The sequence below is a fragment of the Anopheles funestus genome, chromosome 2RL (genome assembly GCF_943734845.2).
Source record: "Anopheles funestus chromosome 2RL, idAnoFuneDA-416_04, whole genome shotgun sequence".
In the NCBI taxonomy this organism is placed as follows: domain Eukaryota; kingdom Metazoa; phylum Arthropoda; class Insecta; order Diptera; family Culicidae; genus Anopheles; species Anopheles funestus.
Window position 1 is genome coordinate 77,492,999 of NC_064598.1, and position 12,329 is coordinate 77,505,327.

The 12,329-nt window shown below is 38.1% G+C and overlaps 2 protein-coding genes across 2 annotated transcripts; both read right to left on the minus strand.

Annotated features, from left to right (window-relative positions):
* Positions 1–9,150: 9,150 nt before the first annotated feature.
* Positions 9,151–10,323, minus strand: LOC125763969 (uncharacterized). Its single transcript, XM_049427716.1, has 2 exons — positions 9,808–10,323; positions 9,151–9,731 (listed from the first exon to the last, which is right to left on the minus strand). Exons 1-2 carry the CDS (start codon positions 10,253–10,255, stop codon positions 9,277–9,279), a joined length of 903 nt encoding a protein of 300 aa, XP_049283673.1. The 5' UTR covers positions 10,256–10,323; the 3' UTR covers positions 9,151–9,276.
* Positions 10,324–11,121: 798 nt separating this feature from the next.
* Positions 11,122–12,231, minus strand: LOC125763972 (uncharacterized). Its single transcript, XM_049427720.1, has 2 exons — positions 11,676–12,231; positions 11,122–11,611 (listed from the first exon to the last, which is right to left on the minus strand). The coding sequence occupies exons 1-2, from the start codon at positions 12,088–12,090 to the stop codon at positions 11,148–11,150; spliced, it is 879 nt and encodes a 292-aa protein (XP_049283677.1). The 5' UTR covers positions 12,091–12,231; the 3' UTR covers positions 11,122–11,147.
* Positions 12,232–12,329: the final 98 nt, after the last annotated feature.

The following is a 12,329-nucleotide window of genomic DNA, read 5'->3' on the forward strand; positions in this document are numbered from 1 at the left end:
CCCTTGCTCGGCACAGGAAACGATTGTGTTGAACTGTGCCAAATAGGAGAAACAATCGATTGGTTATTAATACGGCATTCGGTAGTTCGGTAAAGCTGTGGGGTTTTCTTTTTATTTTAACTGTTCGCTTACTGGAATGTGGTTCGATTGTATTTGATGTTTTTGTTTTCCGGTTTACCACCATAAGGTGGCTTAGGGTGACATGGAAAAGGGCGCAAAAATATCATGCAGCATCAGACACCCTTATGAATTTGCTTTGATGTAGTAAAAATAGGAGAAAAAAATGATACAAATTTAATTTTCACAATATTTGAATTTGAAGAAAATGGATCTGATTGTCTTCCTATAAAACCTACTGATGAGAGTATTTTCTCGGCCTTTTTAATTATTTCCTTTTTTAATTATTATTTATTTAATTTATTTTTAAAGTTTTAAACGTCTCTACGGCATTATTTGTTAATATTAAAGTTAAAAATTAACATAAGAGTAATTGCCCAAATGGCGTCCCGTGTACAAAGATTCCCACTGCTTCAAGGTTTGGGGTTTTTTCATGCTTCATTTGCTTCCCAACCGTATAACCGAGCGAACCAATAGACTCTGAGGTTGCTCTCCTAGCGAGTGTTCAAATAGGCAAATGCACAACGGTGAATCGATTATAGTCGAGGCTGTGAAATCTGTCCATTTGGCATGCAATACATCTTGAAAACCTAACTATGTTCGATAATGAATTTAGATGGACATTATTGTGCCCTCCCGTCACGATACGTCCTTCATCGATCATCTTCATGAAGTGAGGATGATCTAAAGGAATGTTTTTCCTTTCTGTTTTTTGCTATCTACTTCTTCATATAGCCTAAAGGAATAATAAATATGTCATGACATTCCTTAAAACCCCACCGGACACCAGTCCCGAGAACGTTTTCCTTCCAACCACGTCCGAGAAACGATAGACAACGGAAAAAGGTTCACATTTTGTGGCCATCCTGCCAGGACACCATAATGTTTTTATCGATTTACAATGAAAACAAACCATTAACAGTGCAGCAATTAGTATTTGCGACCCGTAATCGTTGCATTCGGTTGGGTGAAGGCTGTCCTTGACCAAACCTTCGGTATGTACGAGCTTTTTGCGCACCAGAAATGGAACGAAATCGTTCATCCAGCGGTGGTGGTGAAGTTTATGCGGGTGTCATAAAACCTTGGAAGACTTTTCTGTACTATGGTGAAGCGTAAAAATCCTTCAGAGAATAATTAAGCTTTTTGGTCCTTTTTTTGGTAACGGTGTTTGACGAAGAAGCTGTTAACAAGGACACTTGGAAATATGAGAATATAGAAAAATTTTCATTTTTCTTTCTTTCCTAAAAGCATATATATTTTCTGGAACTTAGAAATAGAATAAGAATTCAATAAAATTTGCATTTTTACAAAATATTCGCGTGTTGCACCTTTCTCGATCACGAGACGTCTGACGTTGCGATCCTCACCGATCGCCGTTCGCACGACACACAACACACAAGCGCAATAAAAATAGGTTGAGTTGATTGTTTTATGCGTTTAGTGGTTTATGGAATGGGATCCCGAGAGTAAAAAAGGATTCACTAACAACGTGTGCTTGATGTCAACCGTTCAGGTGAATGATATAAATGGAAGGATGTTGACAATGGTTATTTTAAGGTTGGGTTTTTCATCAACAAAACCGTCCTACGAAAACTGTAACAACAAAATCAGATCAGAGTCACACGGATGTAGAGTAGATGGTTTATGGCGCAATTGAGTCCTTTTTTGATGCGACACCCTAAAGAAATACAAAAGTACAATAAAGTACTTGCTTTAAGGATTTTGTTAGAAGATTTCTTAACCCTTTTCTTGTTGCGCCAGACAAAGCTTTATACGTGACAGTAATATAAGAGAAATATAGCTCATAAAATCTGTTTATGTTTTGAACCTTTTTATTGAGGATCAATCTACTTTCACTTAAAGTTCCGTTAAGCAGCCTGGGGTAAAAAAAGCTGTGCTCTTGTTTTACTTTAAAATATGTAACAAATATCTCAATTGCATCATAAAAGCATAAAGGAACATGTTTCCATAACATACCTTTTGGAAAATAATGAAAATAAACAAAACTCAAACAAAACAAAACAGATCGGAAAAATAAAAGGATACATCAATTTAGTGTCACTCCTCGTTTTATGATTTTTTTCTGTTACGGTACATACGGTTTGAGTGTGTTGAAATTTTGTACGATCTGAAACAAAACAACTTCCATTTTTTTAGTCTGTTGTATAGACGAGAACTTGCTCAATTAAAATTCCATCGTCCACCATCGTGCTGGAATGCTTACACAGTGAAGTGATTCGTTTTTCCGTTCGTGTGTTGTTGATGATTTATTTCGAACAATTTTGGTTTCCGTACAATACACAGGCCTCCATAATCAGCAACAAATCGTCCTCCCTTGTGTCATGTTTTTCTCACTCCCCTCTCGATTGGATGACGATCCGAAGAGACATCATAATTGCTTCAATTGACGCATAAACACGCACCCGAAAACTGGCCAGGATTTGCAGCCGCGAAAGCGAACGGCGCAAGTCACGTCTCGTTCCATTTCGTTTCACTATCGAAACGAGTGTGTTTTTTTGTATTTATTTTATTTCTTTAGTCATCCTATCGAAACACCGACCGGAAAGAGTTGTTTCCCTATCGTGAACGAAAAATATTTATCATTTATCCTTTCCCGAATGTATGGTACCGTTTGGCGTCCAGCGTACTCCAACAATACTCCCCCTTTCATGCTTGGGGATTTCCCTTGTTGAAGTGCTCTATCGATCGAGTGAGAGTGAAAGAGTAGGAAAGGTGCTGATAATAATGATGATGATGATGATGATGATGACGGTGGGTGGAGCTTTCCATGATGGTGGAAAAACGCAAACACGACCGTAGTGTTACTATGGGTGGGAAAAACCGGGAAAAAGTGCCTCGGGGTTTCCTTTCGCCGGAAAAGCGACGATCGGAACGAGTCCACTGAAAGGGGAAATTGGCGCAGGAAAGGATACTCTGTTTCCCAACACTTATAGCAGCGTTATAGAAACAGTTTGTGCCAGCACAATATCAACAGAGGCAACACTTTATCAGTGATTTTGTGTGATACGGCATGGTGAAAGAAATTTGCACACCGTGATGGACAAAATGGCAAAATTATTTTTTTTATTTTGGAACCTTTTTTTCTTAACGAGTTTATTGTAAAACTACGTTATTTTTCTTACTTGTATAAATTTTCTTATAACTTGTTATATAACTTACGGTAAAATTTTGTTTAACGTTCGTTAGATTGGGAATTTTAAAAATATGTCTCAAATAAATACAAATGTATGATTTAGTTAACTTATAAACTATGCATTTTAGAGAAAAAAAAAAGATGAATAAAGTGATTACAAAATGAAAAAACTACGTAAACTACAATCTAGATATAACATACAAAAAGAAAATGTAAGCGAAATGTAAAAAATCAGCAACAGCGAGAGTCAAGGAATAAACACGAGAAGAAAAGAAAATAGAGTAAATCGTGAAAACTTCACTTTCACATATAAAAAGCAGCTTGAACAACTACAACAATCTAAAACTTAAGTAAAAATTGAAAATAAAGAAGAAGAAGACCAAGATTGTTAAAAAATAGAAAAACAACAATCTGAAACTTAAGTAAAAATTGGAAACAAAGAAGAACAAGGCCAAAATTGTTTAAAAATTGAAAAATAAAAAAAATGCAACCAACAAGCATGATATGACAGTTCTCTTAGCAAAGTAGAAAAAATATCAGTGAATAAAGAACACACAATATGAAAAATGTAAAAATAATGAAACAATACGCAAATATCATTGTTTGCCGATTATTAAGTACTGTAAGCACATTTCGCTAACTGCTCACCAATAAACCGATATCGAAATATCGAAACACTTGCTCGCGTGCCCACTTTCACCGCAAAAGTGCTTCAAATGGAGAGCAAAAATAAAAAAAAATGAAACGAAAAAAAAACGCACATTTCTGCTCGTTATGCATATTTGCCACCCGCTGCTGTTGGTGGGGGTGTCCCAACTAACCAACTACGTGACCTACTCGCTGGCGGCAGCTGAACGCTTGTTTAATGAGGACAAAAGCTCCTACCAGCACCTTCGCCATGTTGTTGTTATGCTCAATGTTAGCACAAACTGTTTCCTAACTGTCTGACAACATTTTCCAACAGTTTTCACATTGAGTTTTTCCTTCCATTCGTTTTCTCTCTCTTGTTTCTGTACATGCTTTTTCCCCATCTGGTGCTTATCCGTATTCGAATGTAACTTGTATGAGGGAGAAAATCGGCCCTTAATGGTCTCCCTAACCTTTCGACTTCTGCAAGTCAGCACATTTTCCCCAAGTGATTTCTCTGTAGAATTGTGGTCGTACCGTTTTCTGTGTGTGTGTTGAGAAAAAAAACGAGAAAATAAAATAAAACATACAGCATGGGTTTTTTCTTTCATTTTATTTTCATACGAACATTGTGATCGTTTTTATGAGAAGATTTTGGAGGGAAATATTATTGTTGTGCTTACATTCCCGTACCAGATGGGATTTTTTTCTCCTTACTACGTGACAGAACGGTAGACAGAGGAACACTTGTTAAATGGAGATATTTCTTGACAATTGGAAAACCGTACCCACGCGGGTGTCAATTTCAGTTTTCGATACAACACCCGATCACCATGGCAAACGGAACGGAACAAATCACGCTGTCGTAAGTCCGTAATCGAACGAACAAAAGCCACCCGTTGGTTGGAGGATAACAATAAGCAAATGCAAATTACACCTTGAAAGGTGCAATAATAATATCAACGCGAGTTTTGATCGATCCAGAGAACAAATAAAGGATCAAAAGGGAGTTGAGATATTTTTTTTTCTCCTTTAAGGTAATGTCATTTGACAAAGAAGAGTTCATGATGTAACCATAGTGATCATGTTGGATCAGTAAAAAAAAATGTTTCAAAAGAAGTTAAATTTAACACAATCTTTAATGACTCAACTCAACCCAAAAAGGAAGAAGGTAATAAAAATGCTTGGTTATAAATCACTTCCAAGCCTGTACACATCGTACAACAAATCACAGCCAAGTGTAAATAATTTTGAAGTCGTCTAAAACTCGCACAACTTGTGGTAGATAAATAGTGTCACACGAAAATGCATCGCTCCCTGTTTGCTCCATATCGAAAGGGGATTTAAGCTACCTTATGCAACTTGTCAACGCGCTCAGTGATCTTAATTATGACACGGATTACCGTGACACGATCTTTAGCCATTTCTTTATTTGATACATTCTCCCTAGGAGAAATGGCATCGCTCAGCAAACGGTGCAACATAAAACTGTCTCCCCACAGCCACACAGTGGAACAAGATCAACATAAATACACATCTGCGCTGGTGTGAGTGAGTGTGTGTGTGTGTGATTTTCACCCTCCACGTTTCCGCCTTTTGAGTTGTTGAGTTGGAAAATATTTGGGAAATTTGTTGGTTCAATAGCAGTCGTCTCAAAATGGTGAGACGAAGTGTGTGAAATCTTCGTTCGCTCTTGCTCACATTGGATTTTGCCCATGGAACTATAAATCAATTGCGGAAACTGCGTTTCGAAGGATACACCCGGGGGCGGAAGGAAGCAATCATACAGGCAATAAAACATGGCTTACAGGGGAGGGAAAGTTTTTGGAAGACACTGTTAGTGATGTTGCCACTAATACTGGTGGGTCGTAGAGGAGGATTAAGCTTACGGGTAGGTTGAGGAGAACCATATGGTCGCGTGTGGCAGTTGTTATGGATGTTTAAGGAAGAGATTTACGAAGCGATGGGAAATAATTTAGGAAGTTGAAAATTGTACGTAAGACATCCGAATTTTAGTTCGAATTTTATGTACTTTTTATGTTTAATTGTATGCTAATATAAAAATACTTATAAAAGCATAAAAATTCGCTTCGGTTTCGTTTTCTGCAGACTTTACTGGATGATCGCTAAGATCGAAGAGAGTTCAATGCTCGCATGGTCCTTTCTATTCTTCTCTGTTCGTTTCATTAGTGCAGTTTTCTTTTTTCTAAAATCTGATATTTCTAGTTGGTTGTGGTTTACTTACCCGGATAAATGATAGTTTATACGCAAAACACTTTACTTTCCTAAACCAAAAAGACTTTTTTTTTATTTTTTCTTTCACGAAGACACAACTGCTTCTTCGTGGCCTTTTTGCTTTTATACACTGGCATTTTCTTTTTTTTTAATTTTCACTTTTTTTCACTTTCACACACATTTAAAACACCTTAGGCACATTTAAAACACTACGCAAACAACATTGCCACATTTTTCTATACACGAAATACCGCAAGAAGCTCATGCAATAAGCAATAATATAACTTTTTTCACCAAAAAACAACCAACACTTGCTTTTTTTGTACACAAAGGATTAAAGCCACTTTCCAAAACATGTACCGAAAGATTTTTTTTAAATAATTCCCAACCAACCCAAGCTAGCATGGAGAAAAAACATACATTTATGGCACTGCACAACACAAATGCAAATAATTTGCAAGCTTAGTACGCGTTCACGCGCTGATAGTAAAATTCCTTACTCTCACACACAATGATAACTTCAACGTTGCAGTAAGAACGCAAGCACGTACACTACCTGTTCAGGTAAGCGCGAGATGGAACACAGCATTTTATCTCTTAACCATGATCAACACGAACACCGTTAGATCCGAAGCTGTATTGATGAATTTATGAAATGTCAAAAGAGATAATAAAGAGGCAAACGCACTACCTCAATACACCTTCTTTAATGTCGTCTTTTACTTTGCATTTAATCCTTTTTTTCAAGCTGTATCGTTTTTCCATAAACTTTACTTTACAATAAAAAAATCAGATCGATTTAAAGTACAATGACCGATGAAAATTTTGCACTTGCTTCGGAAGACAATTCTTTGTGACATTCTCTCACCTACACTTACTAACAAGTGTCACGAGAGCATATAAACCAAGCCGACGCTGCCAACAATTTGTACACGCTTTCTTCACTGTTTAACTTCACATTAACACACGAAATGATGTACTTATCCTCCTTTCACTTCCACAACACTTTTTAGCACCAAAAAACCAACTTTTGCTAAATGTTTCATGTATTCTTTCTCCACATTATCGAAAGCTTTTTTTCATAACTAAAACGCATTGCTGTCCGATCGCTACTGATCACAATCACTACTTATCTCATTACCGTTATCTCTTCTGCTTCGTTATCACACCTACACAACTGTAAGGCGCGAAGCGATTTGCTCTTAATTTCTCTCATTCTTTCACACACACTAAGCTCTTCCTAGAGAGATGAAGGATAAAGGCTTCATAAAAAATTCTCTCGATCAAATCCGTTCTTACATTTATGGCATGGAAAATGTAGACATATAAATACTTTTTAATAACGTAAAACATTGTTGTTATGATTAATAGGAAAACGCTTTAAAAGGGCATTGGTACGGGGCATTTAAAGGAGCATCTTTCCCTTACCACCGAGTGTGCCGTGGTCAGAAGAGGGAGTTTCTTTTAATTCTACCGCTAAATGTGATCAGATTAAGCTGTGTCTAAGGCTAGAAAAGCCCAAAAGTATACTTTTTAAAGGTAAAAAAAAGTACAAATTGCGGATAAATAAAAATCTTCATCAGGCAAAATGATTCAAAAATATTTATTTCATACCGGCGTACGGAGTGAGTTTAATCTACAGTGATTTATAATTATTTATTAATAATATTTTTTTTTTAACCCTAAAATTTCACATGTACAGAGCTATTTTCAATATAATTTTCTTTTACGTCGCAGTTTGCTTGCAGTACTGTACAAGCAAAGTACTGTGGAAGAGGCAGATCTTTACTTGATCACTTTATCAGCGATCGTGTGCTTTACACCGTGCTAATGGGTTCATCTTTACCGCCTAAATGGTATTAGAAGCTTTAAGGTTCTTTCAAGTCCTTTCAATCTGCTCGTGGACGAACAGCACACACCCGACACAGCTCAAAGTGGCTCTCGGTAACTCGGTAACTCGCCCAAATGGGATCATCGCTCCTTTCAATTCCGATCGTAAAGGATTCATTCCCGGCACCGTGGTCAACTTCAACTTTCTCAACACTCTCTCCTCGTTGGCGGACCATTTTGTGCTTCCTCTATCCTTCTGTCACCTGCCCGGCTTAGCTGGTTGGCCCTTTTTGGCCTGAGGGGGAAAGTATTTAAATATTTTGATCTCATTAAAATTAAAGAGCCCAGTTTAGCCATCCCCTTTACGGTGCATTGTACTGGCCCTTTTTGGGTATCGGCAGATTCCTCAGCACACTTAGATCTACGTCTTGATCGGTTGCTTGAATTTTCCCTACGTACACAAACTGCACACGTTACTGCACGTACGGGTTCGGGGGTCTCGTCAACACGATAAAGCTGTTTGTTCTTCATTAAGTTCTTAAGAATAAATCCTTTAACCTCATTCCGGCTGGTTGGCCAAGAAGAAAATCACCTGTGCTCTAGGAGGATGCTTTTCGAGCAGCAGTAAAGGGAAGATTAACCGTACGAAACGGTCGATACAGTCTGTTTTCTTATTACTGGATCGTGTAAGGAATATCTTGCAAGACAACAGCACGAACCGGGTACGAAAAACGTAAGTTTTGAAAGATATCCTTAAAAAGGATTAAAATTTTGGAAAGTGGCAAGCAAGTGCCAACGTACAGTGGAAAAGGAAAGTCAAAATGGTCGGGTGCAAAGTGCATTAGCATTGATGAGATTGGTTTTTATTGAAACGGAGAAAGGAAGGAAGCAGTCTGATGGGCTGAGTATGATAAACTTGTCTTTAAGAAGTAGTTGCTATTTGTGTATCTATTTACATTATGATTTTTATCATTAAACAATCATGCTCGTTGTAAAAGTAACTCATTCAAGAAACTCACTATCAATTTAGGGCATCGATAATTCCGGTTTGTTTATGAATGGAGTTGTTCTCAATGGTTTTTAGAAAGCTTTTCATTAGAATAATTTTTCTCCTATTGCTAAACAAATGCGTAGATCACATTCAATTGGGAACTTCCTGAACGCAGTACGATCGCGTAAACAAATCGTTATCAAGCCTGCAAAGAAATAATCATTTATTGCACACAAAACACATAAAAGACCGCGCTGGACAATAACAATGTTCTCGTGGGTAAAACCAACAGTATCAAAGATTAAAAACAACAACCAGTCGTCTAATTCCAAGAATCGATATCATTCGTCATGTCCTCCGTTTGGAAGTTGTCCAGATCGGTGATCAAGGAGGCAGGCAGATGTTTAGCCAATTTCAACACCTTCAGCTTATCGATTATTGTGGCCACCTCGAATCCAATTCCATCGTTAGCATAGAACGCTTCCACGAGCGTACGCTTCCAGTCAATCGCAGGCATCTTCTGTTTCAGCTCTTCCGTCACGAACTCATACAACTGCTTGGCATCGTAACGGGTCGGTGTTTCCATACCCAGCAGCAATTGTTTCGTTCGGTTAGCCTCACCAGCGTTACACTGCTCGCTGACATCGAGCAGAATTTCTTCCAGCAGCTTAATCTCGCTGACCATTTGCTGATCGCTGGTGGAAAGCTTTGCCACTGCCGTTTCATGGCTACACGCGCTAGCATCACCCGTTATGTCACCCAACAAGATACGGCTCTCTACGGAGAATACAAAATGGCGATAGAATACGCTTGGTGTCACAAAATGGCTTGCACAACTTTCATTCCAACTTACCGGAAACGTAAAAATCATTCGATCGGGAAACGTACGCTTCGCCGCTAGTTTTCTTCACGATCGCATTGTAAAACACATGATCACGGCTGCGAATGATCGCGTCTTCGCTGCGCAGGATAAACTTGCCGTAGGAAACTTCGGTCGTATTAAGACAAATGTCACAAGCCGGGGGTGTGGTCTCTTCCTCACTAGAGTCTCCCACCGGTTGGATGGCTTGGTTGATGAAGATCTCTATCCCGAACATCTCCATGCCCGCACGATACGGGTACCAAATCATGACACCCTTCGGATGGTAGATTTCAATGTTCACACCTTTCGGCCGTTTGGCGTATCGTTTCGAACTTCCACGGCTTCGCCTAGCGTCAACCGATTCCAGCAGACAGCTTGCAACCACAAGCAATAGCAGGACAATCGTTGTTAGTAGATGATGCTTACGGGTTTCAGACATCTTAACGGTTCGAACTGATCACTGTAACTGATCGAATGGTAGAGCAAAGATCGAATGCAAACGCGCTCCTTTGTGATGAACTGTTGCCCCTATCGCAGCATGTATTTGTTGAAGCAGAGCGATAAGAATATATGCAAGCAAATATTACGCATAACGATGGGAAGAACACGTTCTAGAACACACGGAGAAAAAACACGATAGTAGTGGTAGTATGACTAATTTACTTTGAGGTTCAATAGCATGCATCTGTGTGAATAGTGATTTATTAAAGGTAATTACAAGTAAAGATAATCTAAGGATGAGTCATGCGTGTGTGGCAAATGAAAAGAATTATATTTTAATTGCATCCCTACTTGGTTAGCATATGAAAGTGATTTAGTTAATTATATTCCACAAATTAGCTTATTGTTTAATTTATTTGTTTTTTTTTTTATTTTATGTAATGTGAGTTCTTTACGAAACAAAAAATAATTTATAATATTTGCTATGCTTGGCGACACTTTGTAGTTCCGTGCTTTGTACTTTACGAGCGTGCTCCAACGATGAAAGATGTTATGCGCATTGCATACAGCAAGGGCATTTCACGTTTAACGAAAATATTGCACTATACATTGCATACTACCAGGGGTAAAACATTTACCGGGGACGACGTTGAGCGTACGAAACACAGTTGGAAACTTAATTTAAATTTGCAGGTTGTGGAAATAATTTGCTAACTTATAGTGGATTGTTATACTGATGCAAAAATTTCTACCCTAACTTGAAGAAACTATTACTTTTCTTTTATTTTTATTGCCAAAGTGCTAATTATATACATATATTGTTACACTAATGTAACAAACATCGAATTATCATTTTCCGTCCAGCACTTGCAACACTTATTTGCTTTATTTTAGATAGAAATATCAATCATTTCTGTCGTACTTTCCATTTCTTCGGAATACTCGTGAATATCGTGAGTTCTAATGACCGAACGGCGTGGTTCTTCCAAATCAGTGATATTTTTTGCCACATCGGTTCCCCGGATCATGTGAAGAATTTTCAGCTTCATCAGTTTCGTTTCCACGTCAAAAACAATTCTATTCTGAATAAGGGAAACTGCTCCCACCGTCTCGTACCAGTTTACCGATGGAAGCAGTGCGTTAAGCCGTTGAACAGCGTAACGTTTAAGTGGTTTCTTTTCCTGCATGTCGTCGGTTAGTAAGGCAAGCTTTGTTGTTAAATTCACCGCTTCACAAGATGAGAGAAGTTCGTTGATTGTTTCCTCTAGTATTGTCTTTTCTGCGGCAAAATTGTGAACATTTTCCGGACAGAATCGTGATGATGTTGTTTCATGCGCAGACTTTATGAACTTATCTGAAATAAGTAGAGATTTAAAAGATGAATTGTTTGAAGCGAATTACTTATGAAACATACTAACCATTCACATAAAATTCACAGCTAAATAACTTCGCCGGACCATATTGGTAGAGTTTGGTGACGGTATACTGAACTATGTCGCCTGCACGGACAATAGCCGACGCGTGCTTTGTGGTTAGTGTTTTTTGGGTACGATTTGTGAATGTAAAATCCGCAGAAATGTCACACGAGGGATTCGCCTGATACTTTGCATTAATGTACACCTTCAGTTTAAGCGATTGCACATTTTCCAAAACACTTTGCGTTATTACTACTCCTTCAGGTCGAAATATTTGTATCTGTTTGTTGAAGCGCTTACAATCGAACTCACTAGAATCGGTTATTCTACGCCAAGGGTCGTTTCTTGCATGCACACAGGATATGGTCACTGTCAAAGCAAGAAAGATCGCACAAATAAAAATCGCTTTCAATTTCATGTTCGAAGGAATTAGCACACGTTTTCAACAAGACATTTAAATTGATACTGATTGGATGCTTGAACGTACTGAAGTCCATAAACGTTTGATAAGAGTTCAAAATGTAGGTACGCATACAAATGCTTCAATGTCTTACGTACAAAGGAAGCACACACAGATAAGGATGTTAACAAATGGGTTCTCCCAAAAATGACGACACTGGTGGAAATGTTATGTATTGGATTAGCTGTAAACAAAAT

What these genes read in the sequence shown, in the direction of transcription:
- LOC125763969 (XM_049427716.1), bottom strand. Translation starts at nt 10,255, where the DNA reads ATGTCTGAAACCCGTAAGCATCATCTACTAACAACGATTGTCCTGCTA. An exon ending in GAATGATTTTTACGTTTCCG is followed by an intron (nt 9,732 to 9,807) that starts GTAAGTTGGAAT and finishes TATTCTCCGTAG; the next exon opens with AGAGCCGTATCTTGTTGGGT.
- LOC125763972 (XM_049427720.1), bottom strand. Translation starts at nt 12,090, where the DNA reads ATGAAATTGAAAGCGATTTTTATTTGTGCGATCTTTCTTGCTTTGACA. An exon ending in CTGTGAATTTTATGTGAATG is followed by an intron (nt 11,612 to 11,675) that starts GTTAGTATGTTT and finishes TACTTATTTCAG; the next exon opens with ATAAGTTCATAAAGTCTGCG.